The sequence below is a fragment of the Protomyctophum parallelum genome, assembly GCF_964188405.1.
Source record: "Protomyctophum parallelum genome assembly, chromosome: 9".
In the NCBI taxonomy this organism is placed as follows: domain Eukaryota; kingdom Metazoa; phylum Chordata; class Actinopteri; order Myctophiformes; family Myctophidae; genus Protomyctophum; species Protomyctophum parallelum.
In genome coordinates, this window is record NC_139706.1 from 6,754,672 (window position 1) to 6,781,963 (window position 27,292).

Here is a 27,292-nt window from a genome sequence, read left to right on the forward strand (position 1 = left end):
TGTGTGTGCGTGCGTGCGTGTGTGCGGTTCGTATACTGCACATCAAAAACACACTGCTCGCTCACTCACTGTGCAAACTGCACCCCCGCCCCTCCCATCACCACAATAGATTATCTCTCTCTCTCTCTCTCTCTCTGACAATGGTTGATCATGGTCTCTCTCTCTCATGTTGTAGTAATAATATAGTACAGGGTGTCTATATAAACTTTAGTATAGGCCAGTGGATCCCAAACAGACCCCCAACATGACACTCATTAGCCCGCGGACCCCCATTTGAAAATAATATGCCAGGGGAAAAAATAGTAAGAAAACAATTTAAATGTCATTTGTACACTCTCAGAGTTACAGACCCATAAGGGTCCATTTGGGTCCTATAACTATCATTTAGCTGGGGACCCCCTGGAACTCCTTCGAGGACCCCTGGGGGTCCCCAGACCCCACTTTGGGAACCACTGGTATAGGGTGTCTATATTTAAAGACGTGACTTCGCACGGATTCCAGTGTTTATAGCGATTAGGATTGATTGGCTATTTTTGGCCCGCGGTGACACACTGTGATTGGTCGGGACGCTATACTGTGACACACTGTCAGGGATGGCTGGTATCAATGGGCAACGGGGGCTGAGCCCCCCCCTATCTTATGGAGTAAAGATGATAAATTATTATTAAAATGTTTTAGAATAGATACTTTTATATTCTGGTATAATCTAAAGCAGCAACAGCATCAAATAGTGACAAGAAAAACACAAAATAGGTCAAAATGGGCTGATTTTTTACAGCCCAAAAGGCTTCCATTGGCTTTCATTCCGTTGAATGATTGACAGCTGCCAAGACACGCCTGCTTGGTTTACTTGCCATTGGGGCTAAAATCTCTCAGCCCCAGAGCCAATAGAGGGCTGTGCTCAGCCCTAATGCCCGCCTCAGACCGTGAGGTCATTGGCTATTGACCAATCACAGCACCTGCTCGTGTGTGGTTGTTTATGATGTGAAAGAATGACGGGTGGAAGTATTTTAAATGAAATAACGTTATAAATACTTTATAATCCGTTTTGTCCCGTGTCTGTGGAGGGGAAAATGAAGTTAAGAGACTGGGAGCATATCGTCCATTTTGGATATAACAAAAGGAAAGGATGCGAAGAATACGTTTTGTGAGTTTGAAATTCTTGCTTGGGGCAGACAGCTGAGTGAGCTGACCGCCACTGCCTTGCAAGTTGCTTGTTTCGAAACGGCACCGACGCGCTGCGTGCGTGCATGCGTGTGTACTGTTATTATTAATGACAGTATAAGAGCAGCTATCTGTACATACAAATACTAACAATGTTCAGTGGAGTGTTTGTTGTGGGCATGCACTTCTGTTGTTGTGGAGCATTTGCTGTAACAAAGTATAGGCCTGTAGTATAGTGTCATTGCTGTACTTTGATATCTGGAATATGATGCTATTGCTGCAGGTTGAACTAGTTGGGTAGCATAGTGTAATAGATTTTCTGAGTAGCACTGCATGGGTACTGGGTTGTTGTGGAATGTGATGCTGATGCTGTTAAAATGGCGCATTTATATAGCGCCTTTATCCAAGGCGCTTTACAGAGATCGTGCATTACATTCACCCATTCAGACACCGATGGCAGCGGAAACCATGCAAGGCACCAACTAGCACATCGGCAGCAATAGGGGTTCAGTGTCTTGCTCAAGGACACTTCGACAGTAACTCTGGGGGAGCCCGGGTTCGAACTTGCAACCTTACAGTTACCATCCAGGCACTCTACCCCTGAGCCACCGCCGCCCCTGTTGTTGCTGTAGACCAGTATTCTGTGAACATGCTGTAGTATAGGGTGAACAATGGATAGCATGTTTTTGTATTGAGTTGTACTTGAAATGTAACTGTAATTCTGCAAACTGTTAATAAATCAATCAATCAATCAGCATACACTATCGTATATTGGCCCGTAGCATGAGATTTCTTAGGCAGCCCCTCCAACCAACATCACCAAGAACCGCCACTGCACACTGTGATTGGTCGGGACGCTATACTGTGACACACTGACACTGTGATTGGTAGGTGGCGCTACGGGGATCATTGGAATAGTCCAGATGGAGGCGAGAGAGCTGAAAAAGCTCCTCCGTCCGTCGGTGGAGTTAAATTAGTCCGTGCTGCGCTGGCATCTTATCGATAGAGCCCAGGCAACGCTGTTATTGACTTTCTCCCTCATAATGAGCTTTTCTCTCTGCGCGCTTTCATTCTGTCTCTCTCTCTCCATCTCTTTTTCTCTCTACATCTCTCTCTCTCTCTCTCTCCGTCTCTTTTTCTCTCTCTCTCTCTCTCTCTGAAACACACGGGCACGCGTGAACGCACGCACACTCGCACGCACGCACGCACACACACTCGCACACACACACTTTGCACCTCTCACACCATCACGTTGTTTCCCTGCTTCTGTCAAACATGCACGCATGCACTCGCGTGCACACACACACACACACACACACACACCTAAGTGAACGTTACCACGGCGACAGGTGCACTGCGTATATAGTCACTGAGGAAGGACATCCTCAATGAAGAAGATTAAGAAGCATGTGGACATGCCGTCGGCCAGACAACTGACATCTCCACACTGTAATGTGTTTATCTTTCTGAGGGGCGCTATAGCCCCTCCCCCTCCTATGACCAGCTTCTAGTGTGTGTCCACAAACTTTGTCTATATATACACAGACGTTCAAATCCCGACGACGACGAATGAACGGACAGGTTTACGTCGTAGTGTAAACGGAAACATTGCGGTTTAACCCATTCTGTCCGGGCACCCATTTTGGTGTCAGCATCATGTTATGCTTTAGCTATTTAAAAATAGCAGATCTACATGCTCATATCGCGCCACCGAGTGGCGCGATACGAGCTTGTAGGTCTGCTATTTTTGAAAAATCGAAGAGCGACTGACATTTTTAGAATCTGATCTCAGGTCAGAATGGGTTCATCAGACCAGTGTGTGTCCGGCGTAAACCTCGTATGAATCTGATCTCAGGTCAGAATGGTCTAATCACACTAATACAGCCAGAGTCAGGTGAAGGCATCAACAGTGAAGCAGATCCTCCTACACATTCTATATCTGTCTTTCTCTCGCTATGTGTCTGTGATAACATCTACCGCACACAATATCCCATGGAGACCATTGTGTGTCCGTCAGCGTGTGAGCGCACGTGCGTGTGAGAGTGTGTGTGTGTGTGTGTGTGTGTGTGTTTTAAATGGCATGCAGGGCTATTTTAATGGCGCCACAGCAGGGGTCTAAAGGCTAACGAGGAGACTGCATGGTGGTTCTGGTCCCTGTGTGTGTGTGTGTGTGTGTGTGTGTGTGTGTGTGTGTGTGTGTGTGTGTGTGTGTGTGTGTGTGTGTGTTCGGTCCGCAGGGTGTAATGATGATGGCAATTAACTTTAATGTCAACCCTGTGTGTGTGTGTGTGTGTGTGCGTCTATTAATGTCAGGATCATTAAACAGATGACAAATGTGTATGTGTGTGTGTGCGTGCATGCATGGGAGCAGATGATTCACATCACTCTGGAAGTACCCTTTCAGACGACTTTGTAATTGAAATGGCATTTCTTTCATTTATATATTTTTGTTAACCCCCTTAACCCCTAAAAGCCGATCGCGGCACGTCACGTCGTGAGCTTATATATCGACTGTCTTGGGCGAATGACACTGGCTATACACAGATCAGCATGACACTGGCTATACACAGATCAGCATGACACCGGCTATACACAGATCAGCATGACACTGGCTATACACAGATCAGCATGACACTGGCTATACAGCGGATTGTGTGTCCCTGGTTTTTCCCTAATGGGACTGATCGAGGGTAGCTATACTGGGGCGTAAGTCGGGACTTGATCACCCCGGCTGGGTCACCCGAGTGAGGGGTATGATGTCGGAAAGACCCGAAACCCCGATGATGATACATCACTGAGGACACGTCCCAGGTGATGACCTTATGGGATACATCACTGAGGACACGTCCCAGGTGATGACCTTGGGATACATCACTGAGGACGCGTCCCAGGTGATGACCTTGGGATACATCACTGAGGATACGTCCCAGGTGATGACCTTGGGATACATCACTGAGGACACGTCCCAGGTGATGACCTCGGGATACATCACTGAGGATACGTCCCAGGTGATGACCTCGGGATACATCACTGAGGACACATCCCAGGTGATGACCTTATAGGATACATCACTGAGGATACGTCCCAGGTGATGACCTTGGGATACATCACTGAGGACACATCCCAGGTGATGACCTTATAGGATACATCACTGAGGACACGTCCCAGGTGATGACCTTATAGGATACATCACTGAGGATACGTCCCAGGTGATGACCTTATAGGATACATCACTGAGGATACGTCCCAGGTGATGACCTTGGGATACATCACTGAGGACACGTCCCAGGTGATGACCTTGGGATACATCACTGAGGATACGTCCCAGGTGATGACCTTGGGATACATCACTGAGGATACGTCCCAGGTGATGACCTTATAGGATACATCACTGAGGACACGTCCCAGGTGATGACCTTGGGATACATCACTGAGGATACGTCCCAGGTGATGACCTTCGGATACATCACTGAGGATACGTCCCAGGTGATGACTAGAGATGCTCCGATCAGGTTTTTTGGGGCCGATCACCGATCACCGATCACTGGAAACAGTACAGGCCGATACCGATATTGCCGATACCGACCGATCACAGCGTCGTGAAATCCATATTTTTTTCCATTGTGTAGCATATATACTTACTGTAGTTTCTACTGTACTCTTCTTACACATCATTGACATTGTAAGTATAAAAATTAGGAGATGAGAAAGTTTTTTTGCAAGCTGAGGCAACGTGCAATATTTCACTCTAGACTATCTTAGAGACAACTTGGAGGTTACAGAGTGAACTGTAGAGACTCAAAATGCAGTGGTTCCCAAAGTGGGGACCCTAACCCCCAGGGGTCCTTGAGGGAGTTCCAGGGGGTCCCCAGCTAAAAGGATAGTTTGGAACCAAATGGACCCGTCAGGGTTAACATTGATTTTACAATATAATTTGGGGTCTCAGAGATAGAAGCGGCATTAAATGGGGGTTCGTAGTCAAACTGGGGGTCCTTGAAATTAAACTGGTGGAGAAATTTGAGAATCACTGCTACAATCTTCTTATGGGGGTCCCTGGCATATCTTTTCAAATGGGGGTCCGTGGGCTGGTGATCAGTGTCAATTTGGGGGTCCTTGACGTGAAAAGGTTTGGGAACCACTGTCTTAGAGACAACTTGGAGAGTAAACTGTAGCTTTCTTCTTTCATCAAATACAAAAATATAATAATAATAATAATAACATACCGTACATGTTCAGTGCACGGACACAGACAACTGAACATTTCACTGTACAGACTAAAATAAAAAGCAGGCTGCTAGAGTTAGCACTTGTATACTGTATAGGCTCGCTGATCGTTATCTTAGTGCTTAGATTAGCGTGTAGCTACTGATTCAACCCACTGATTTAACTTCATCTCCGCCTTTAATCCAAGTAATTTTTTTATTGACAACGTGAACGAACCCCGACACCAGCGCTGCAAAAATATACAGATCTACAAGCTCTCAACGCGTAGCGAACTGCGCTGCAGATGAGTCGGTCACGAACAAATCAAAAGAACTAGTTATTTTTGGTGAACGAAACCGATCCGGTCACTTCCGTGAACGATCCGTTCAAAATGCAAATGACGGGGATTCGCCTGGCTGCTCTTCTCATTCAGTGCGAGGCTGCGAGCCGGAGGGTGCAGGTCGGGGCCGTGCTCTCCGTCTCCAGGGCTCCCACACACTTCTCCGGGGAGGAGGAGGAGCACTGGGCACTGGCAGGCTACATGTTGCTATGGCTAAAAACACTGTCAGCAGCCAGTGGTTGTGATGTTAGCTTCAAGCTAACAAGCCAAGCTAATAGCTTGCATCTGCTTGTCCGTTCCCTTCACTTCATCTCCACCTGTAACTTATTTCTTCTTTTTTCCCAAGCTCTCAACAGCGACCGGAGCTGCAAAAACAGGCGCCCCCTTAAAGGAGACTTGCCACTGTCCCACTGTCTGTTTTGATCGGGCATTTTGATCGGCAATTTTGATTTATTTTGAGAATCCGATCCGATCCGATACAGGCATGATCGGCCGATCATGATCGGTGGCCGATCGATCGGCGCATCTCTAGTGATGACCTTGGGATACATCACTGAGGATACGTCCCAGGTGATGACCTTATAGGATACATCACTGAGGACACGTCCCAGGTGATGACCTTGGGATACATCACTGAGGACACGTCCCAGGTGATGACCTTGGGATACATCACTGAGGACACGTCCCAGGTGCATTTATAGCGATGTTTTTTAGTTCTCGAGGGAGCCCACATGAACTAGAGGCAACCTCACGGTTCTGGATCAGCGACAGGTCTGCTCACGCGGGACGTGTATCGTGGGGGGAAAGTGGTTTAGGTCCAGGTCTGGTCGCCAGCGGGGCAGCGTGTGCACGAAACGAGCACGCGGCGCGGGGCAATTTCACGGGACCGCGCCCGGGAAAATACATAAGCTGGCCTTATACTATACTTGTCGCTCCCCTCGACTTCCCCGCACGTCCAAAATACACGCACGCCCGTCATGGAAAATGATTGATAATAAGGCGCGTCAGACGCTGCCCTTCCGAGGAGGCCTTTAGTCTGCGGTCTGTCTATAATGATGTCATCAGTCACAGGCTGGCCACATGGAGGTCATCATGCTGTTCACATTGTGCTGTTCCTCCATCATGAGATGAAGTGGATGTTCAGCCTATGCACCTCCCCGTCCCCTTCCCCACACACTCACACACACACCGTTTAACACATTTAGGCCCGACCTCAAAATTAACCCATTCTGACCTGAGATCAGATTCATACGAGGTTTCCGCCGGACACACACTGGTCTGATTAACCCATTCTGACCTGAGATCAGATTCTAAAAAATGTCAGTCGTTCTTCGATTTTTCAAAAATAGCAGACCTACAAGCTCGTATCGCGCCACTCGGTGGCGCGATATGAGCTTGTAGATCTGCTATTTTTTAAATAGCTAAAGCATAACATGATGCTGACACCAAAATGGGTGCCCGTTCAGAATGGGTTAAAAAAAAATCTTCTAAATCCTCCAGTTTTCTGAAATAAATATTGTCACGATTTCTCAAAAATAGCAGATCCACAAGCTCACATGCAGCTTGTGGATCTGCTATTTTCCAATAGCTAAATTATAACACAATGTCTATACTTTAGCTATAGATTTTATTATCGTGAAAATGTGGCCCATCTCTCTGTCAATCCCAGCTCTCCACTGAAAACCTGATTGGTTCTCCCCATGGGTTCTGGCACCATCATCGATCCCCCCCCCCCCCCCCCCCCCATCCTTCATCACTCCCTCCGACTGTCTCATCATCATCATCATCATCATCATCATCATGCTTCATGTCTCCTCACATCTTTCATGGGCTCTCCAGTGCTTTGAAGACACTATAGAGAACAGCGTGTGTGTGGTGATGATATGATGCATTTATCCCATTCTGTCCGGGCGCCCATTTTGGTGTCGGCATCATGTTATGCTTTAGCTATTGAAAAATAGCAGATCTACAAGCTCACCGAGTGGCGCGATACGAGCTTGTACGTCTGCTATTTTTGAAAAATCGAAGAGCGACTGACATTTTTAGAATCTGATCTCGGGTCAGAATGGGTTCATCAGACCAGTGTGTGTCCGGTGGAAAACCTCGTATGAATCTGATCTCAGGTCAGAATGGGTTATTGATATAGTTCATTTCTCAGGGGGCACGTCGTGGCACAGTTGGTGTAGCGCTGTATGTCGCCTGCAGTGGCGTGCACAGACATGCGTATTGAGGGGCCTGCTGTGCTCAAGTGAAAAAAAAAGGGCACCTTGTGCGGCGCGTGGAACCGCCGGTTGACTTAACCCATTCTGACCTGAGATCAGATTCATACGAGGTTTCCACATGGACACACACTGGTCTGATGAACCCATTCTGACCTGAGATCAGATTAAAAAAAATGTCAGTCGTTCTTCCGATTTTTCAAAAATAGCAGACCTACAAGCTCGTATCGCGCCACTCGGTGGCGCGATATGAGCTTGTAGATCTGCTATTTTTCAATAGATAAAGCATAACATGATGCTGACACCAAAATGGGTGCCCGGGTCAGAATGGGTTAATAGTGTGTGAGATTTATAGATTTTTGGGCATAAAAAAAAATATATATATAGAAGGTTTTAATCCGGTATTGATCGATGTCACCATGGGCCACACATACTGTACACTGTCCACATACTGTACTCTGTCCACATACTGTACTCTGTCCACATACTGTACACTGTACAGGATGAGCATGAGCTCAGTTCGGGGCTCTCCCCAGGTTGGCAGAGGGAGAGAGAGCATACAGCGCCCAGGAGGATTACAGCTTATAGGCAAATTGGCTCCGGGTGAAAAGAATGGGTTGCAAAATTGTGGGATAATAAATGCATAAGGAGGAGAAAAAAAATAACAAAAGGGCAGAGGGATTGAGAAAGAGAGGGATAAAGAAGACTTTGACGAAGGAGAGATGGAGGGAGACAATGTGGGCTCTGAGAGAATAGGGAGAGAGACGAGGGTAATCAGTCACAGTGTGGAGGAGAGAGAGAGAGAGAGAGAGAGAGAGAGAGAGAGAGAGAGAGAGAGAGAGAGAGAGAGAGGGTGCCGATGGGAGAAAGCACATGAGAACCCATACATAGCTATACATACAGGGGAAACCATTTACTTGTACATGCATAGCTATACATACAAGGGGAACCCTTTACTTGCACACTTTGTGGCAAAAGCTTTGCTCAAACTTTCTTTTGCATGCCTTGCTCATGGAGAGGGAACTACGGACTCCATCTTGTGCCACCCTTATCCCTTATCCCTTATCCCTTCTCCCTACAGCTACATGTTTGAGCATTTATTTCAGACATGCTATAGTACGTGAAGAGTCTGCCTGTGCTATTAACCCATTCTGACCCGAGATCAGATTCATACGAGGTTTCCGCCGGACACACACACACTGGTCTGATGAACCCATTCTGACCTGAGATCAGATTCTAAAAAATGTCAGTCGTTCTTCGATTTTTCAAAAATGGCAGACCTACAAGCTCGTATCGCGCCACTCGGTGGCGCGATATGAGCTTGTAGATCTGCTATTTTTCAATAGATAAAGCATAACATGATGCTGACACCAAAATGGGTGCCCGTTCAGAATGGGTTAACTCTTATCCCTAAACTTATTTTCCATTTTTTACTATTTTGAAAATCATTTTAAAATAGTTCAACTAGACGAACTACATGCATCTCTACACGTTGTGAGCTTGTAGATCAGCTATACTTGAACTGTTTTAAAAGGGTTTTTTTAAATAGTAAAAAAATGGCAAATAAGTTTAGGGATAAGAGTTATGTTTTATCCAAAATGAGTTAATAGCACAGGCAGACTCTTCACATACTAGAGCATGTCTGAAATAAATGCTCAAACATGTAGCTGTACAGTAGTAGCTGTACAGTAGGTGTAATGTTAAAGTCCACAGAAGTGAACCTTTGCAGGCCTGTTTTTTCTCAACTCGCTGTTTTCTACAAGACATTAATTACTCTATAAGCCATATTCTCCAGAACCGGTGGGTCAAACTGAACAACCAAAATAGAAATCTGAAGCTATGATTCCCTGCTTTCATACCACACGAAGAAGAAAAAAAATCAATGACTTGACCTCAGTAAGAAACGGTCACATATACTGTACTGTATGCACAAAAACACATTTCACCCACTTTTATTTACTTTGACGTCGTGACAATAATAGAGCCGATTCTGGTGAGGAGAGGAGGGAAGGGTGGAGGAGAGGAGAGGAGAGGAGAGGAGAGGAGAGGAGAGGAGAGGAGAGGAGAGGAGAGGAGAGGAGAGGAGAGGAGGAAGGAGGAAACATAATTCACCTGAGGACAGAGGACAGAAATATGGCTGGCAGAGAGGATGGACGGGTGGGCGGGGTGGTGGGGGAGGGGCTGACGGATGACTGATGGCCCGTCTCAGTTCCCAGGCAGCGGTGGCAAGAACAAAGGCCATTTAATAACCGTGTCACACACACACACACACACACACACACACACACACACACACACACACACACACACACACACACACACACACACACACACACACACAGAGTGCTGGCTGTTTTGATGAAAGACTTCCGCTCCGCCTAGCGAGCGCAGCAGAGCCCCAGCTGTGGCCAGAATAGATAACGTGTCACATCCTCACTCTGGTCTGATCTAATAGAACACGCCTGCTGCTTAACACGCTGACCGCCGGACGGGGTGTGTGTGTGTGTGTGTGTGTGTGTGTGTGTGTGTGTGTGTGTGTGTGTGTGTGTGTGAGTGAGTGAGTGAGTGAGTGAGTGAGTGAGTGTACCATGCAAGAGTTTGACCAAATCCATACATGCATGTCTGCACCCGTCTATTTGCATGTGTGTTCAAACTCCATGTGGTGTGTGTGTGTGTGTGTGTGTGTGTGTGTGTGTGTGTGTGTGTGTGTGTGTGTGTGTGTGTGTGTGTGTGTGTGTGTGTGTGTGTGTGTGTGTGTGTGTGTGTGTGAGTGAGTGTGTGTGAGAGTGTGTGAGTGTGTGTGTGTGTGTGTGTGTGTGTGTGTGTGTGTGTGTGTGTGTGTGTGTGTGTGTGTGTGTGTGTGTGTGTGTGTGTGTGTGTGTGTGTGTGTGTGTGTGTGTGTGTGTGTTCCTTCCTGCTTAGCATGCTAGTTTAGCACTCTGCCCCGGGGGTTTAACCCAATAAGACCCAAAGAGCCGATTATGTACAACGTCTTGTAAATCATGACAACCTGTTTCTATGTCAGTGCTTCTCAACCCGTTTCATGTCATATCAAGGAGCCCCAAAAAACATATGTTGTTCCAGGCAGGAACCGCCCCAGAAGCAAAGATATGAGCGAAAAATGTTCACTGAGAAAGAATACATGTTTAAAGATTGTGCGCACGTTTACGCGATTAAAAATAAATAAATAGCTAAAGTTTAAAATAATGGTTAAAGTGGTTAAAAGCTGTAAGACGTGTAAATGGTAAATGGTGCATTTATATAGCGCCTTTATCCAAGGCGCTTTACATTGTGCATTACATTCACCCATTCACACACACATTCATACAGCTTTACATAGAATGTGCATTACATTCACCCATTCTCTCTCTCACACACACACACACACACACACACACACACACACACACACACACACACACACACACACACACACACACACACACACACACACACACAGATGACAGGGGAAACCATGCAAGGAACCCAACCTGCTCATCGGGAGCAATTAGGGCCGGGGTTCAGAGTCTTGCTCAAGGACACTCTGACACTAACACTGGGGGAGCCCGGGTTTGAACTGGGAACCTTGCGGTTTCCATCCGGTCACTCCACCCCTGAGTCAACGCCGCCCACTCGACTAAATGGGCTGAACACATCTGATCCCCAGACAGCACAGATGTGATTTTGTCAGCATAGTCATCAGGAAACCACAACAAAACACCATAATAAAAACGGCCTAATGCGATCACAATAATTGTATTATGTACAAAGTAGGGCCTTTCTGCTGGTCGCGCTGTCCTTTTTACTGTCATCTATTCATATAACTGATGTCAGGACGTCTCTCTCCCTCTCTCCCTCTCTCTCTCAGTGTGTACACTACCTCTCTCTCTCTCTCTCTCTCTCTCTCTCTCTCTGTACACTATCAGACACTCTAATCCAGAGTATAGCTAAGGATCAATGTCCGTCCGCCCGTCTGCAATTGGCTAATCAATGGCATGGTATATATGAAGAGGTCTGCTATTGGCTATAATCAATGGCATGGTAAATATGAAGAGGTCTGCTATTGGCTAATCAATGGCAAGGTAAATATGAAGAGTTCCGCTATTGGCTAATCAATGGCAGGGAAAATATTAGGAGGGGTGTGGGCCAAATGATTGACTCATAAACCAAGGAAGTAGTGGAGTACATGAATACAATATATAACTAGTAGTGGAGTACATGACCTGAGATCAGATGTTTCTATGTCAGTCGTTCTTCGATTTCTTTCAAAAATAGCAGACCAACAAGCTCTCGGTGGCGCGATATGAGCTTGTAGATCTGCTATTTTTCAATAGCTAAAGCATAACATAAATACGAGTACACTTGAGACAACTGGAGCGGAGGAGGAAAACAGTCAGATCTGTCACGTTTTGTCCGTCGAAATTTGCCATCCGCCGGTGTTGATTTCGTCTACCGAAACTATGAGGAAAAAAATCGTCGACTGTCTTTTTTCACTGACGAAAACTACATCAACCGCACGTCAACAACAAACAAATCCATAGTTTTAATTTAAGATCCCGATCTCTTTGTGCGCGTCACCTTCTGCCGCACAGTGGCTGGAGAAAAACATCCCCAACAGCAAGAGGTTATCAGTCAGGTGTGATAAGAGACGTTGTAAACACCTGTCTAAACACAGGTGTGATGATGACAGACGACTAATCCTCAGACAACAGATTAGAGGATGAATCCGGGCTTGTATTTTTAACCCATTCTGACCTGAGATCAGATTCTAAAAATGTCAGTCGCTCTTCGGTTTTTCAAAAATAGCAGACCTACAAGCTCGTATCGCGCCACTCGGTGGCGCGATATGAGCTTGTAGATCTGCTATTTTTAAATAGCTAAAACATAACATGATGCTGACACCAAAATGGGTGCCCGGTCAGAATGGGTTAACCCATTGAAAACCAACGAAAGCATCTGTGTCATTTCAGATTTAGATAGGCCATATATACTGTATATCAGCATACATCCTACATTTTGCTGAGAAGATTTAAATAACGTCAGTTTAGAAACATTTGAACAGTGGTTCGATGCTTGTACATCTGCTATTTAAAAAAAAAGAAAATTTATCTCTGTGTTTGAAAACTTTCCTTTTTCGTTTCTTTTTTTTTAGCCCCTCCTGTATACAGCTTTTTGTCCCGTCACGTCTCACATTTGCCATTGACAATGAAAGGAGAATTTACGTCATATGTGCCTGAAATATGACGTAAATGTGTGGCAACACAAACAATGAAAGGATAATTTACGTCATGTAGACGAGCAAATCGGCTAACCAGTCCAAACCAAACCAGTCATCGTACATGGTCATGTTGAAATCGAGGTTTTTTTTCCAACATTGTATCATGGTTAAAAGATAATAACATAAGTTGACAAATTGATTCATGAAGAAGTATATTCCTTTTTTTATTGGATGATGTACGACGACAAGAACGCCCCTCACTTCACACGGGTGTGATTTCTTTAACACAAATCCTCTCTTCTTGGGCGTCTGGGCTCATTTTCAGATGGTGATCCTTTTGGCCCGAAGATGTTTGAGAACCAACTGGTTTATTCTACCTAATGGGGCGGATTCTGACCATGTATTTCTTCCTTCCTATATATCCAGCTTTTAGTGTATGTTCACAAACTTTGTCCTACACAAACATTCAATTCCCATTGACAATGAATGGAGAATTTTACGATAGTGTCTGTTTTACTCCATGATGATGGATTTTTGTAACCCATTTTATCACCCAGTGTCAATTATCTAATGTAATCCTGGGCGCTACACTCCCGCCGTCAACCTGGGCCTGACCTCTTGTTTCCTTCACTGCATGAGGAGTCCAAGCTGCTTCTTTCACCTGACAGGGGGGAGTTTCCCCGGGTTGGATGTATGTATAGCGCATGGAAGGAACACAATATTCCAACCAATTCCTTCCCCCAACATCAGGCTGGCCAGGGGCAGGTATAGAGACCATGGGTTACTGCACGTTTTTTTGTGAGGGTACCTATATCCTATAGGGGCCATTGCATTGGGAGGGAATGGATTTCAATGGGAATGGTGGCGGTTTTCTGCCATTCACAGATTTCTGCAAAACACAAGCCGCTCCATTCCCATTGAAATGCATTGGCAGAATCCATCCTCATATAGGTAGAATAAAAGTGTACCGTGCCCTTAGAAGGTATTTTGTAAAAAAAAAAAATTGCAAGCCCTTATTAAAAGCAGCCTCACAGAGTTGACGAAGCCTCACATGCCAAGTCAAACCAGTGACTACTGACTGAGAGCACAGAGCAACGCCATGGCAACAAGACAAGTCCAGCTATAGGATATAGACCTTCTGCAGAAGCTTGTCGTCTTGAATAAAAATCACACTGGTGTGAAGTGAGGGGCGCACAGATGTTTGTGGGCATGATGATGTTCTCATGTCCGTGAAAAAAAAAAGATTACAAAAAAATATATATATACTGTATATGGGGGGCACGGTGGCACAGTTGGTAGTGCTGTCACCTCACAGCTAGAAGGTCCTGGGTTTCGATGCAGGGGGCGTGCTCTCTCCTCCACCTCGCCCACTTTCTGTGCGGAGTTTGCATGTTCTCCCCGTGTCCCCTAGGGTAGGTACCCTCACAAAAAACATGCAGTAATGCTGGTCTCTAAACTACCTCCCCCTGGCCGTGCCGGGGCGCCTGATGGAGGGGAAAGGAACTGGTTGGAATAACGTGTTCCTGCCATGCTTGTATCCCTATGTAATCTCCAGAGACCAGGTCTGTTTCCACGGGGAACTCTATAATTGGGAAAGACTGACGTCATATATGACGTGGAGATTTGAGGAGCTCTATTTAAAAGATGATTCCCACAGTGTGAGTGGCTTAGACTTCACTGAGAAGTTACTTGTTAATCGGGTTGGAAGTTTTGTGTATATTGTCCAGTTATCACAGCGCATAAATGGCATCTGCCAGAGGAGAGTATGACAAAAAGACAGAGGCTGAGATCCAGCAGTTGATCCAGGACAGACGAGTGAAGATCCAGGAGGTCAAACACTCAGTAGAGATCAGTAAGAAGGATGCAGACACAGTGCTAGAGGACAGTGTTCAGGTCTTCACTGCTCTGATCAGCTGCATTCAGAGAAGCCAGGCTGAGCTCATTGATGTGATTGAAGGGAAGCAGAAAACAACAGAGAAACAGGCTGAAGGCTACATCAAAGAGCTGCAACAGGAAATCACTCAGTTAGAGAAGAGAATCTCTGAGCTGAAGCAGCTCTCACACACTGAAGACCACCTCCACCTTATCCAGAACTTCACCTCCATCAAAACCCATCCACCCACAAAGGACTGGACAAAGGTCAATGTCCATCAGTCTTCACTTGTGGGGACAGTGAGGACAGCTGTGTCTCAGCTGGAGAAGACACTCAGTCAAGAGATGAAGAAGCTGTGTGATGCTGAGCTGAGGAGGGTCCAGCTATATGAGGTGAATGCAACCCTGGACCCTGATACAGCGAATCCCTATTTAATCCTGTCTGAGGATGGAAAACAAGTTAGTGATGGAAACATACAGAAGAATCTCCCTGACAACCCAGAGAGATTCTCTCCATGTCTCTGTGTCTTAGGAAAGCAGTGCTTCTCCTCAGGAAGGTTGTACTATGAGGTTCAGGTTACTGGGACGACTGCCTGGGTTCTAGGAGTGGCCAGAGAGCCCGTCAACAGGAAGGGACGAATCATACTGACCCCCAAAAATGGTTACTGGACCTTATGTTTGAGGAATGGGTACAAGGCTTGTGCCGACCCTGATGTCCTCTTCCCTGTAAGAGAGGAGCTCCAGAAAGTGGGAGTGTTTGTGGATTATGAGGAGGGTTTGGTGTCCTTTTATGATGTGAAGACCAGAGTTCATCTCCACTCTTTCACTGGCTGCACCTTCACTAAGAGACTCTACCCATTCTTCTGGCCCGGTTGTAATTTTGGCGGCACAGACTCTGCTCCTCTGATCATCTCTCCTGTCAATCAAATAGATGAAGACAAGGACTCTGAACAGAGTCTATAGTGAGTGACTAGCAGGTCAAAGGTCGTGGCTAAAAGGTCATGGACAACCCTTGTCAAGGAATTTCGAGGTGAAACATTTTAAGAAGCACCTCTCGGCTCCAGGACGAAATGAACGAGAGCCCGGGGCCAGATGAAAGTGGCGAGGGGTCCACACCTTGTATAGTAAAACAATGTGTTCATCAAATTTAAACCGAGGGGGATTAACCCCTGTGGCGCCGGGCCTGATCCACAACTCCATTACGCCTATATGGGCATATGGTCTGATCAGCGGTTCTGGGGAAAACCGCCGTATCTGAGTTGAAAAAAATGTGTGCGGATATATTATATTATATTTTTCAGGATTCAATTTTTTTTTTTAATCACACTTGTGTTAAGTGAGGGACACTCTTATCATCATACATCATCATATACATAAAATTCCGTGCTCAACCAATCAAATCATCACAAATGTCATTCCCGCCGATCAATTTTGGCGTCTTCACTTTTATCCTCAATCCACCCTCTACTATATTACCGACTGTGGTGGGAAAACGACAGCACAAAACTGCCAAAATAGCTTGGCCCCTTCGGGCTTGGCCCTTAAAGGTATATTCAGTGATTTTACTCAAAAAACCTTAGGTTTCGTTTTTGGCTGGGACCCAAAGCCTTTCGTCCAATCAGGATAGAGAGTCAAAAACGAAGGTTTTTTGACCCCCAGGGGTTAACTGGGGACAGGGAGGAACTCCTTATATGGCCAGCACACTCTATAGTAGAGAGGATTATCACAACAAAACAAAACAATAAGTGATATTTAAATTAAGTGAAATCACTGAATATAGCTTTAAACTCCATGAGTTAAAATAATGAGCGACTTCTGCCTGACGGCGACAATACAATATGAAGTGACTCCGTATAGCGGCTCCCACGTTGCATCGTGTGGGTCATTTACCTACAGTACACTGTACTGTACATGTCAGAGCCGCTCAGCCAATAGATTTTAGGGCCAACTGAGATACCCGTCTTTTTCATGTCTGATTGATTTTGTTTATTTTATTGCCTGTTGCTGTCTTTTCATATTTTTAGTATGTTCTCTAATCTCTAATCCTCTCTAATCTCTCTCTTCTCTCTAATCCGTGCAGCACTTTGGTTGACCCGGTCATGTTAAACATTTGAGTTGAGTTGAGTTGAGTAGAGTAAAGGAGGGAGCAGTCTGCCAGCCACACACAAGCACACACACATCAAGCACACACACACATCAAGCGCACACACACATCAAGCGCACACACACATCAAGCGCACACGCCGCGGAGATGGGAGATGTTCCGTCTCCGGTGGAGATGAAAATGGCCTCCAATCTAAATCACTGTCAAGCCGGGGTGCAGACACATAAATGGGCTCAAATTAACCAACTGGTACACTATACCGTGAGAAGTGTCTCATATAAACAGACAGTATCAGCAGACAGAAGGATATGATATATAACCCATTCTGACCGGGCACCCATTTTGGTGTTGGCATCATGTTATGCTTTAGCTATTGAAAAATAGCAGATCTACAAGCTCATAGCGCGCCACCGAGTGGCGCGATACGAGCTTGTAGGTCTGCTATTTTTTGAAAAATCGAAGAACGACTGACATTTTTAGAATCTGATCTCAGGTCAGAATGGGTTCATCAGACCAGTGTGTGTCCAGTGGAAACCTTGTATGAATCTGATCTCAGGTCAGAATGGGATAACTCCTACACGGAGCAGCTTCAATTTGGTACGGTATGTTCCAATTCACATCATTCAAGAATCAACACTGCCAGTGGCTAGACGTGTTCATCCTTGTATGACGCATAGGCGTTATGTGTCCTCGTGATTGGACCAAATTGGTATCCTGACCTGAAGAATCTCTCACACACACACACACACACACACACACACACACACACACACACACACACACACACACACACACACACACACACACACACACACACTGAGGTCGGCATCCCTCGCGCCCATATGTGCCTGACTCCATGCTCACTGTACTGTATACAACATGTGACACACACACACACACACACACACACACACACACACACACACACACACACACACACACACACACACACACACACACACACACACACACACACACACTCAGCTCTTAGATATCCCTGGCCTGCACATAAAGTACTTTTAGATTTCCCTGTGGAGAAACTGTCTGTTGAGTGAAGGTGAAATGCCATATAGCCTGTGTGTGTGTGTGTGTGTGTGTGTGTGTGTGTGTGTGTGTGTGTGTGTGTGTGTGTGTGTGTGTGTGTGTGTGTGTGTGTGTGTGTGTGTGTGTGTGTGTGTGTGTGTGTGTGTGTGTGTGTCTCTGTCTAGCAGGGAATCAATCTTCATTATCAATGTGCAGTGCATGTAGATCAATGTAAAATGCACTTCTCTATAACACACACACACACACACACACACACACACACACACACACACACACACACACACACACACACTTCCGATGCACTTCCACCATGAGAGAGAGAGGGGGGAGAGAGAGAGAGAGAGAGGGAGAGGGAGAAAGTGCAATATGGCCACATGATTTCAGCCGCACGCACGTGTACTAGTATTTGCAAACAAAAAATTACCGAGTTTGACTGAGGGGCTGTCATCGTGCAACCTCAAGCTTTTCACCAGGATAAAAACAGATGTTGTGTTTAAAAAAAATAAAAAAAAATAGTTGATAGCACAGGCAGACATATACTAGAGCATGTCTGACTGTCAACAGAACCTTTCAAGCCTGTTTTCTGAACTCGCTGTTTCTCTGCACGGTACTTACAATGCCAAGACTAAATGTATACCGATTGCGCAGAATGTCCCATTTCAAGTTATCAAATGTATAACAACTTTAGAAAATAGCAGATCTACTGTACTAAGTTCACAACGTGTCACATCACACAAAATTGTACTTTCCACCACGTCTGGGTGGAGAGGCAGCGTGTTGAGCGCCTCTCCCTTCTCTTTATCTCTTTCATTTCCTCCTCCATTCTCTCTCTCTCTCACACACACACACACACACACACACACACACACACACACACACACACAACAGGAGCATCAGCAACAAACAAAACAAACAGACTGGAGGGCGAGTGGCAGACAGTGACACTGATCACACTGATCAATGCCTTTTGTTTTTTATTGCTGTGCGATGGCGCCGTGCGCTGGACCCAAAATAGCCGGACATTTGTAGATTCTGGTCTCAGGTCTAAATGGGTTTTGGTAACTAATTGGGACCTGCTTCACACTGACTGCATCCATGCCTTTTGATGTTTGACATGGGAACATCTGTGCCAGTCCTTTATAACAGCGGTTGACTGTCACACTAATTAGCCTGCGGACCCCCTTTTTTCTTTTATCCCACGATTTTGTAACCCATTTTTCACCCCCTGTGTCAATTATCTAATGTGATCCTGGGCTCTACACACCCTCCGCCAACCTGGGGAGAGCAACGGACTTGAACTCATGCTTCCTTCATGCCTGAGTGTGCGGACCCCCTTTTAAGAAAAGAATATGCCAGGGCATTAGAGAAGATTGTTACGGCTCTAGCGGTGATACTCAACCAGTTCGATTTCAAGGACCCTCAGTTTGACAGGCATTAGTCTACGGACCCCCATTTAATGGCATTTCTATCCCCCAATTTATATTGTAAAACTCAAAGTTAATTTAACTCCGAGTGTACAAATGGAACGAAATGGACCCGTACGGGTCCATTTTATTTCATTTAACGCTCTCAAGAGGTACATTATTTTTAAACATCTCCATTACTTAATTAATTCACGAGAAGTCTACACAATTTAGAGAATGTAGAAGATTGTCATTTTGAACGTTTGCCAACAGCATCGAATTGTGGACAAAATCTTAGCCGACGATATTCTTTGGTTTTGGGTCTGCGAGGCTAAATGTCATCAAATGGTGGTTCTGTGGATCAAATGCCAAATATGAAAAGGGTTGAAAACCCACGGATGTAGTTCAGCTCAGGGCACTACCCGGGCACGAATGAATCATACTGGGTAAAAAACCTACGAGTGGAGAAATAGGAAGATGGACAACATCCACTCACAGGTAGCTAATGGATGTACAAGGAGAATTCTTCCTTTGGTGTAATGGAAAAACAAATCACTCAAAACTCAGAAATAGATGTACAAAAAACAGCTGAACTGCGTCGAAGTGTCCTTGACTCTGAACCCCAAAATTGCTCCCGACGTGCCTTGCATGGTTTCCTCCACCATCGGTATATGTGATTGTGTGTGTGTATAGGTGAATGTAATACACAATATGTAAAGGCGTGTGAATGTGTGTGTATGGGTGAATGTAATACACAATATGTAAAGGTGTGTGAATGTGTGTGTATGGGTGAATGTAATACACAATATGTAAAGGTGTGTGAATGTGTGTGTATGGGTGAATGTAATACACAATATGTAAAGGCGTGTGAATGTGTGTGAATGGGTGAATGTGATGCACAATCTATGTAAAGATGTAATCACATCATCCGATGAGTACTCACTGCTGCCCTTATGCACCTCGACCCTATGCAACTCAGACCAGCATCCATCCACACTGTTCCGTTGTATAAGCGATGCGTAGGAGGAATCCCACCCAGCGTATGGCTGCAGCAACTACAGTGTAGACGTACAAACTGCCACTGGGCTAACTTCCGCCCACACACCGCTTATACAACGGAGTATTTTCAGCCGCCAGCATTGAAAAGACAAAAAAAAAACAGAAAAGAAAGAGGATGTTTTACTATACTTTTACTCCATAAATGTTGGATCCTATAAGGGCCAAGATTTACATTTTGGGTGTAAAGGAGTTTTCCAAACTTCGCACGTTAGTTAAAGACGGAGTGCCACCTTTTTTTTTCCACCCTAAAACATGATCATCAGGTATTATTATTAGAGCTGGGACTCGATTAAAAAAAATAATCTAATTAATCAGAGGCTTTGCGATTAATTAATCTAGATTAATCGCATTTTAATCGCATATCAATATTCAACCCGAGAACACCGAGAAACCTTTTTTTTATGTTTTTTGGTATCCCAGTGAATCAATGAATAGTGACTACAGGATACCACTCATTTTCAACATTTTACTGTCATTAATATACCTGTTGTGGAAATAATAATAAAAAGTCACCCCATTCTGTGTTGCCTAGAACTGGAGGTCTGAAAAAAATGTAGTAACAGTAACAAGTACATCTCAGTGACATCACAAAGCTGTACTTACTTCATATTGTTACTGTTTTTTGTCAGACCTCCAGTTCTAGGCAACACCAAATGGGGTGACTTTTTATTATTTCCAGTTTTCAGTACTATAGAAAAGCGCCCAGTGAGAAACGTTCCGCGGTGAAAAAAAAGGTGCGATTAATTTATCTGTAGTTAATCGCGATTAATTTTTCTGTAGTTAATTAATCTAAATTAATCGCAATTAGTCCCGGCCCTAATTATTATAATATAAGGAGGAAGAACTTTTCCCAAAAAGTGTAGATATCTTGGGCAGCACTTTGGTAACTCTGACATTGTAAAGTGTGCTCTATAAATATAGTGGATTGGACTGGTTTGGAGAGTCGGCTGGACTTTATTCGAGGTCGCAAGTTTCCGTTTGATATGATCTTTATTTATGATAAAAGTGAATTTGCGAGCCGGAAATAGTCCTCGCAGCAAAGACGTGTTATGAAGTGAATCCAAACATCCGTGGATGATCCATGAACTGTTCAACGACGTTAGTCTAACCCATTCTGACCTGAGATCAGATTCTAGAAATGTCTATTACATCCTGACAGTTTCATTATTAACCCATTCTGACCCGAGATCAGATTCTAAAAGTGTCTTCGATTTTTCAAAAATAGCAGACCTACAAGCTCGTATCGCGCCACTCGGTGGCGCGATATGAGCTTGTAGATCTGCTATTTTTAAATAGCTAAAGCACGACACGATGCTGACACCAAAATGGGTTCCCGGTCAGAAAGGGCTAAACACAATCCATGACTCAGGTATACTGTACGGTTACTGTACATTCTGTATAACGCTGTGAAACATAAACAATCCCCCAAATCTAAAAATAAAGCCAATAACTGGAACATGTTCTATGTTTATGTATGATATACAGTGTGACTGCGGAAAGACATCATTAAAGGTCTTTCAACCACTTCATTACTTGAAGGACCTGAAGATGCATCTGTGTCACCTTAGCTTTGAACCCCTTTTAACCATTATTTTAAACTTTAGCAGATCTACAAGCTCATAGTGCGGCACCGAGTGCCACGCTATGAGCTTGTAGATATGCTATTTTTGAAAAATCGTAAAAATGTGCAAATCTTTTAATTTTTTTTTTTTTTTAAAGGCGCAGTGAAACGGAAATGGTGAACAACATGAAAATGGTGTTTCAACATGAAACACCGGTCTGAAGTTTCTGAACCAATCAGAGCGTCGCATCCCTTCAGGCGATGGGACGGTAGCTAGGGACGGTAGCTATGCTAGGCGCAACAGCGTGGTGTTGTTTGTTTATAAATCATATGGTCGGCCAGCACAACCAGTTTACTGTTATGTGGCTTATTTCTTCCATATAATGTTTTCAGATACATATTCTAGCGTGATGATTAAGTTGAAAGCGAGTAATACACTGTCTGGATGTTATCTGGAATGGAAATAAAAACGGAGTATTCTGTAATCAATAGCAGCTGTGATGGACGGACGCACAAATATGGGAAATTAAACGGGTGAGCTTCATTGTTATTGGCTTTTATCGATGTGTATCTCTACACGTCATCACGCAGCACGTTTTCGTTTTAATAAATAAATAATGCAATCGTTTTTATGGACCTTTCATATAAAAACACACAGAAATGAGAATTTTCGCATTTTTTTGGCATCCATTGTTAGGTATGCCCATATAATGACCACGGATATGGTCTAAAAGTGTGAAAAACGTCTTTTTCATTTCACTGCACCTTTAAAGATGTTTTGGGGGCTTTTTGCCTTTATTGATAGATCACAGTAGGTAGACAGGAAACGGGGAGATAGATGGGGGGAAGACACAGCAAAGGTCTATAGGGCATTGTAACAGGGACAAACTCCATCTCCCAGGGGTCTATAGGGCATTGTAACGGGGACAGACTCCATCTCCCAGGGGTCTATAGGGCATTGTAACGGGGACAGACTCCATCTCCCAGGGGTCTATAGGGCATTGTAACAGGGACAGACTCCATCTCCCAGGGGTCTATAGGGCATTGTAACGGGGACAGACTCCATCTCCCAGGGGTCTATAGTGCATTGTAACAGGGACAGACTCCATCTCCCAGGGGTCTATAGGGCATTGTAACAGGGACAGACTCCATCTCCCAGGGGTCTATAGGGCATTGTAACAGGGACAGACTCCATCTCCCTGGGGTCTATAGGGCATTGTAACAGGGACAGACTCCATCTCCCAGGGGTCTATAGGGCATTGTAACGGGGACAGACTCCATCTCCCAGGGGTCTATAGGGCATTGTAACGGGGACAGACTCCATCTCCCAGGGGTCTATAGGGCATTGTAACGGGGACAGACTCCATCTCCCAGGGGTCTATAGGGCATTGTAACGGGGACAGACTCCATCTCCCTGCAGGGGTCTATAGGGCATTGTAACAGGGACAGACTCCATCTCCCAGGGGTCTATAGGGCATTGTAACAGGGACAGACTCCATCTCCCAGGGGTCTATAGGGCATTGTAACAGGGACAGACTCCATCTCCCAGGTGTCTATAGGGCATTGTAACGGGGACAGACTCCATCTCCCAGGGGTCTATAGGGCATTGTAACAGGGACAGACTCCATCTCCCAGGGGTCTATAGTGCATTGTAACAGGGACAGACTCCATCTCCCAGGGGTCTATAGGGCATTGTAACGGGGACAGACTCCATCTCCCAGGGGTCTATAGGGCATTGTAACGGGGACAGACTCCATCTCCCAGGGGTCTATAGGGCATTGTAACAGGGACAGACTCCATCTCCCAGGGGTCTATAGTGCATTATAACAGGGACAGACTCCATCTCCCAGGGGTCTATAGGGCATTGCAACAGGGACAGACTCCATCTCCCAGGGGTCTATAGGGCATTGTAACGGGGACAGACTCCATCTCCCAGGGGTCTATAGTGCATTGTAACGGGGACAGACTCCATCTCCCAGGGGTCTATAGTGCATTGTAACGGGGACAGACTCCATCTCCCAGGGATCTATAGTGCATTATAACAGGGACAGACTCCATCTCCCAGGGGTCTATAGGGCATTGTAACAGGGACAGACTCCATCTCCCAGGGGTCTATAGGGCATTGTAACAGGGACAGACTCCATCTCCCAGGGGTCTATAGGGCATTGTAACAGGGACAGACTCCATCTCCCAGGGGTCTATAGTGCATTGTAACAGGGACAGACTCCATCTCCCAGGGGTCTATAGGGCATTATAACAGGGACAGACTCCATCTCCCAGGGGTCTATAGGGCATTGTAACAGGAACAGACTTCATCTCCCAGGGGTCTATAGGGCATTGTAACAGGGACAGACTCCATCTCCCAGGGGTCTATAGGGCATTGTAACAGGGACAGACTCCATCTCCCAGGGGTCTATAGTGCATTGTAACAGGGACAGACTCCATCTCCCAGGGGTCTATAGCATTGTAACGGGGACAGACTCCATCTCCCAGGGGTCTATAGGCATTGTAACGGGGACAGACTCCATCTCCCAGGGGTCTATAGGGCATTGTTAATGGGGACAGAGTTAGTTTATTATGAAACACAAGCCCAGTAGGACCCAGAGGGATCACAATCATGCGTGTGAAGCTATATGTTGTGCAGGAACAGTGACTGGGAGTTGGCAGGAGGAGTCGATAGCGATTATCGTGCATGCTCAACCTTTGACTGTTGCTAATCTCTGTTTACATTGGACTGTATAGGGCGGCTATTAGCACATTGCTAATCTCTGTTTACAGTGTACTGTAGGCTATTAGCATGTTGCTAATCTCTGTTTACAGCGGACTGTAGGCTATTAGCATGCCAATATTATCTACAGCCACTAATAGTGAGCGCAACAAGTCATTTAATTTATTACTAGCAATGTCAATAATATTACTTGTATGTTGTCGCTGACAGGAAGAAACCTTGCACCCCCCCCGCCCTCTACTGTATTTTTCCCTTAGATTTCTAACCGTATTACGATTATGATTATGAATTATAATCATAATACATGTCAAATTACCAAGAGGTTGAGACAAAAAGACAACTAAATGTGGATCCATTCAAACAAATGCAGCTTCTTTTTTATAGTTTAACTAGTTTAGCCAAATCGCTGGGCGCCCTGATTGAATGGTTCCAAATACCACTGGGCGGTCAGAGTGTTAACCCATTCTGACCGGGCACCCATTTTGGTGTCAGCATCATGTTATGCTTTAGCTATTGAAAAATAGCAGATCTACAAGCTCATATCGCGCCACCGAGTGGCGCGATACGAGCTTGTAGGTCTGCTATTTTTGGAAAAATCGAAGAACAACTGACATTTTTTAGAATCTGATCTCAGGTCAGAATGGGTTCATCAGACCAGTGTGTGTCCAGTGGAAACCTCGTATGAATCTGATCTCAGGTCAGAATGGGTTAAACACAGACAGAACACATACTGTAACATGTGTTTCGTATGTGTGTATGAGGCCATATACTATAGGGTTTACAATATGTAGCCTTCACTCAACCACATGCAGTGGGACTGCATTGAGATAAAAAATGTGTGAAGTGAGGGGCGCTAACATATAAACCCATTCTGACCTGAGATCAGATTCATAACGAGGTTTCCGCCGGACACACACTGGTCTGATGAACCCATTCTGACCTGAGATCAGATTCTAAAAATGTCAGTCGTTTTTTTAGATTTTTCAAAAATAGCAGACCTACAAGCTCGTATCGCGCCACTCGGTGGCGCGATATGAGCTTGTAGATCTGCTATTTTTCAATAGCTAAAGCATAACATGATGCCAACACCAAAATGGGTGCCCGGTCAGAATGGGTTAAAGTCTATCTCATGTTGATTAGGTGATGTAATGGTGATGTAAAACAAGCGGTGCAAACACAAACATTAAACGCCATTAATAATAAAGAGACAATATGACGTGAATGACACATTATGACGTGAAATTGTCCCGTCATTGTCAATGGCGTTTACAAAACAAACATTGAACTAAAGACAAACATTAAACCTGTGTATAGGAGGGGCTGGTGCCCCTCAACAAGAATGACTGAGTCCTAAGTGCCAGGTACAGAAAGCTCTCGTGTTTTGAACATCTACTCAGATCACGGCTTCACGTTGCGGCATGGCATTTTATGCCGTTCAGACTATGGGTTTTTATGGGTACTTCTCCCATTGGCTTAGAGGCAGCCTAGAGACGAGGCAAGCCAATCGTGAAGAAGTGTCCACTCCGGTCGCTACTTGAGGTATAGTAGCGAATGTAGTCCAGGCGCTTTACAAGCACCTGGACTATATATTTTATTGTGAGGCAGCCCTTGGGCCAAGAAAGCAATCAAATGGTAAAATATATAGTGAAGTGCTTTCTGGAGATGACTCCAGGACCACGGAACATTACAAAAATAAAAGCCGTCGTTGTGCGGATGGACGAGGGAAGACAGGCACTCTCATAAGATTTTATTTTTTTGTATTAAAAAGGCAATTAACCCATTCTGAACGGGCACCCATTTTGGTGTTGGCATCATGTTATGCTTTAGCTATTGAAAAATAGCAGATCTACAAGCTCATATCGCGCCACCGAGTGGCGCGATACGAGCTTGTAGGTCTGCTATTTTTGAAAAAAATCGAAGAAAGACTGACATTTTTAGAATCTGATCTCAGGTCAGAATAGGTTCATCAGACCAGTGTGTATCCGGCGGAAACCTTGTATGAATCTGATCTCAGGTCAGAATGGGTTAAAGGCCTGGGCCATGACTCAATGGTGCAGGCACCTTGGCTGGTAATCCAGTCTGGCAGTGTGCCGCGGGTTCGACTCCCGATCCCGACGATCCTTTACTGCATGTCTTCCCCCCCCATCTCTCTCCCCATTTCCTGTCAGCCTACTGTCTGTCCCTCCATAAAAATAAAGAAAATAAAGGCGAAAGCCACAAAAAAAGGCAATTAAAATAGCCAGGGAAGTAGGCCAGTGAATCTAAAACTTTTTATTATTATTATTATTATTATTATATTTATTTTATTTTATTTTCAAGAACCACAGAACTTTACGTGTCCATTTGGTTCCATCTGTAGGCTACCCATTGGTAAGGC

General features: G+C 45.1%; 2 protein-coding genes across 2 annotated transcripts in view; one reads left to right on the forward strand and one right to left on the reverse strand.

Annotated features, from left to right (window-relative positions):
* pde2a (phosphodiesterase 2A) overlaps window positions 1-27,292 on the reverse strand; it is a 267,443-nt gene that overhangs the window by 143,125 nt on the left and 97,026 nt on the right. The window lies entirely within an intron of this gene.
* Window positions 14,888-15,979, forward strand: LOC310863905 (pyrin-like; the record flags this gene model as incomplete). The annotated part of the gene is made up of 1 exon (XM_083772433.1): window positions 14,888-15,979. The coding sequence occupies one exon, from the start codon at window positions 14,888-14,890 to the stop codon at window positions 15,977-15,979; it is 1,092 nt and encodes a 363-aa protein (XP_083628559.1).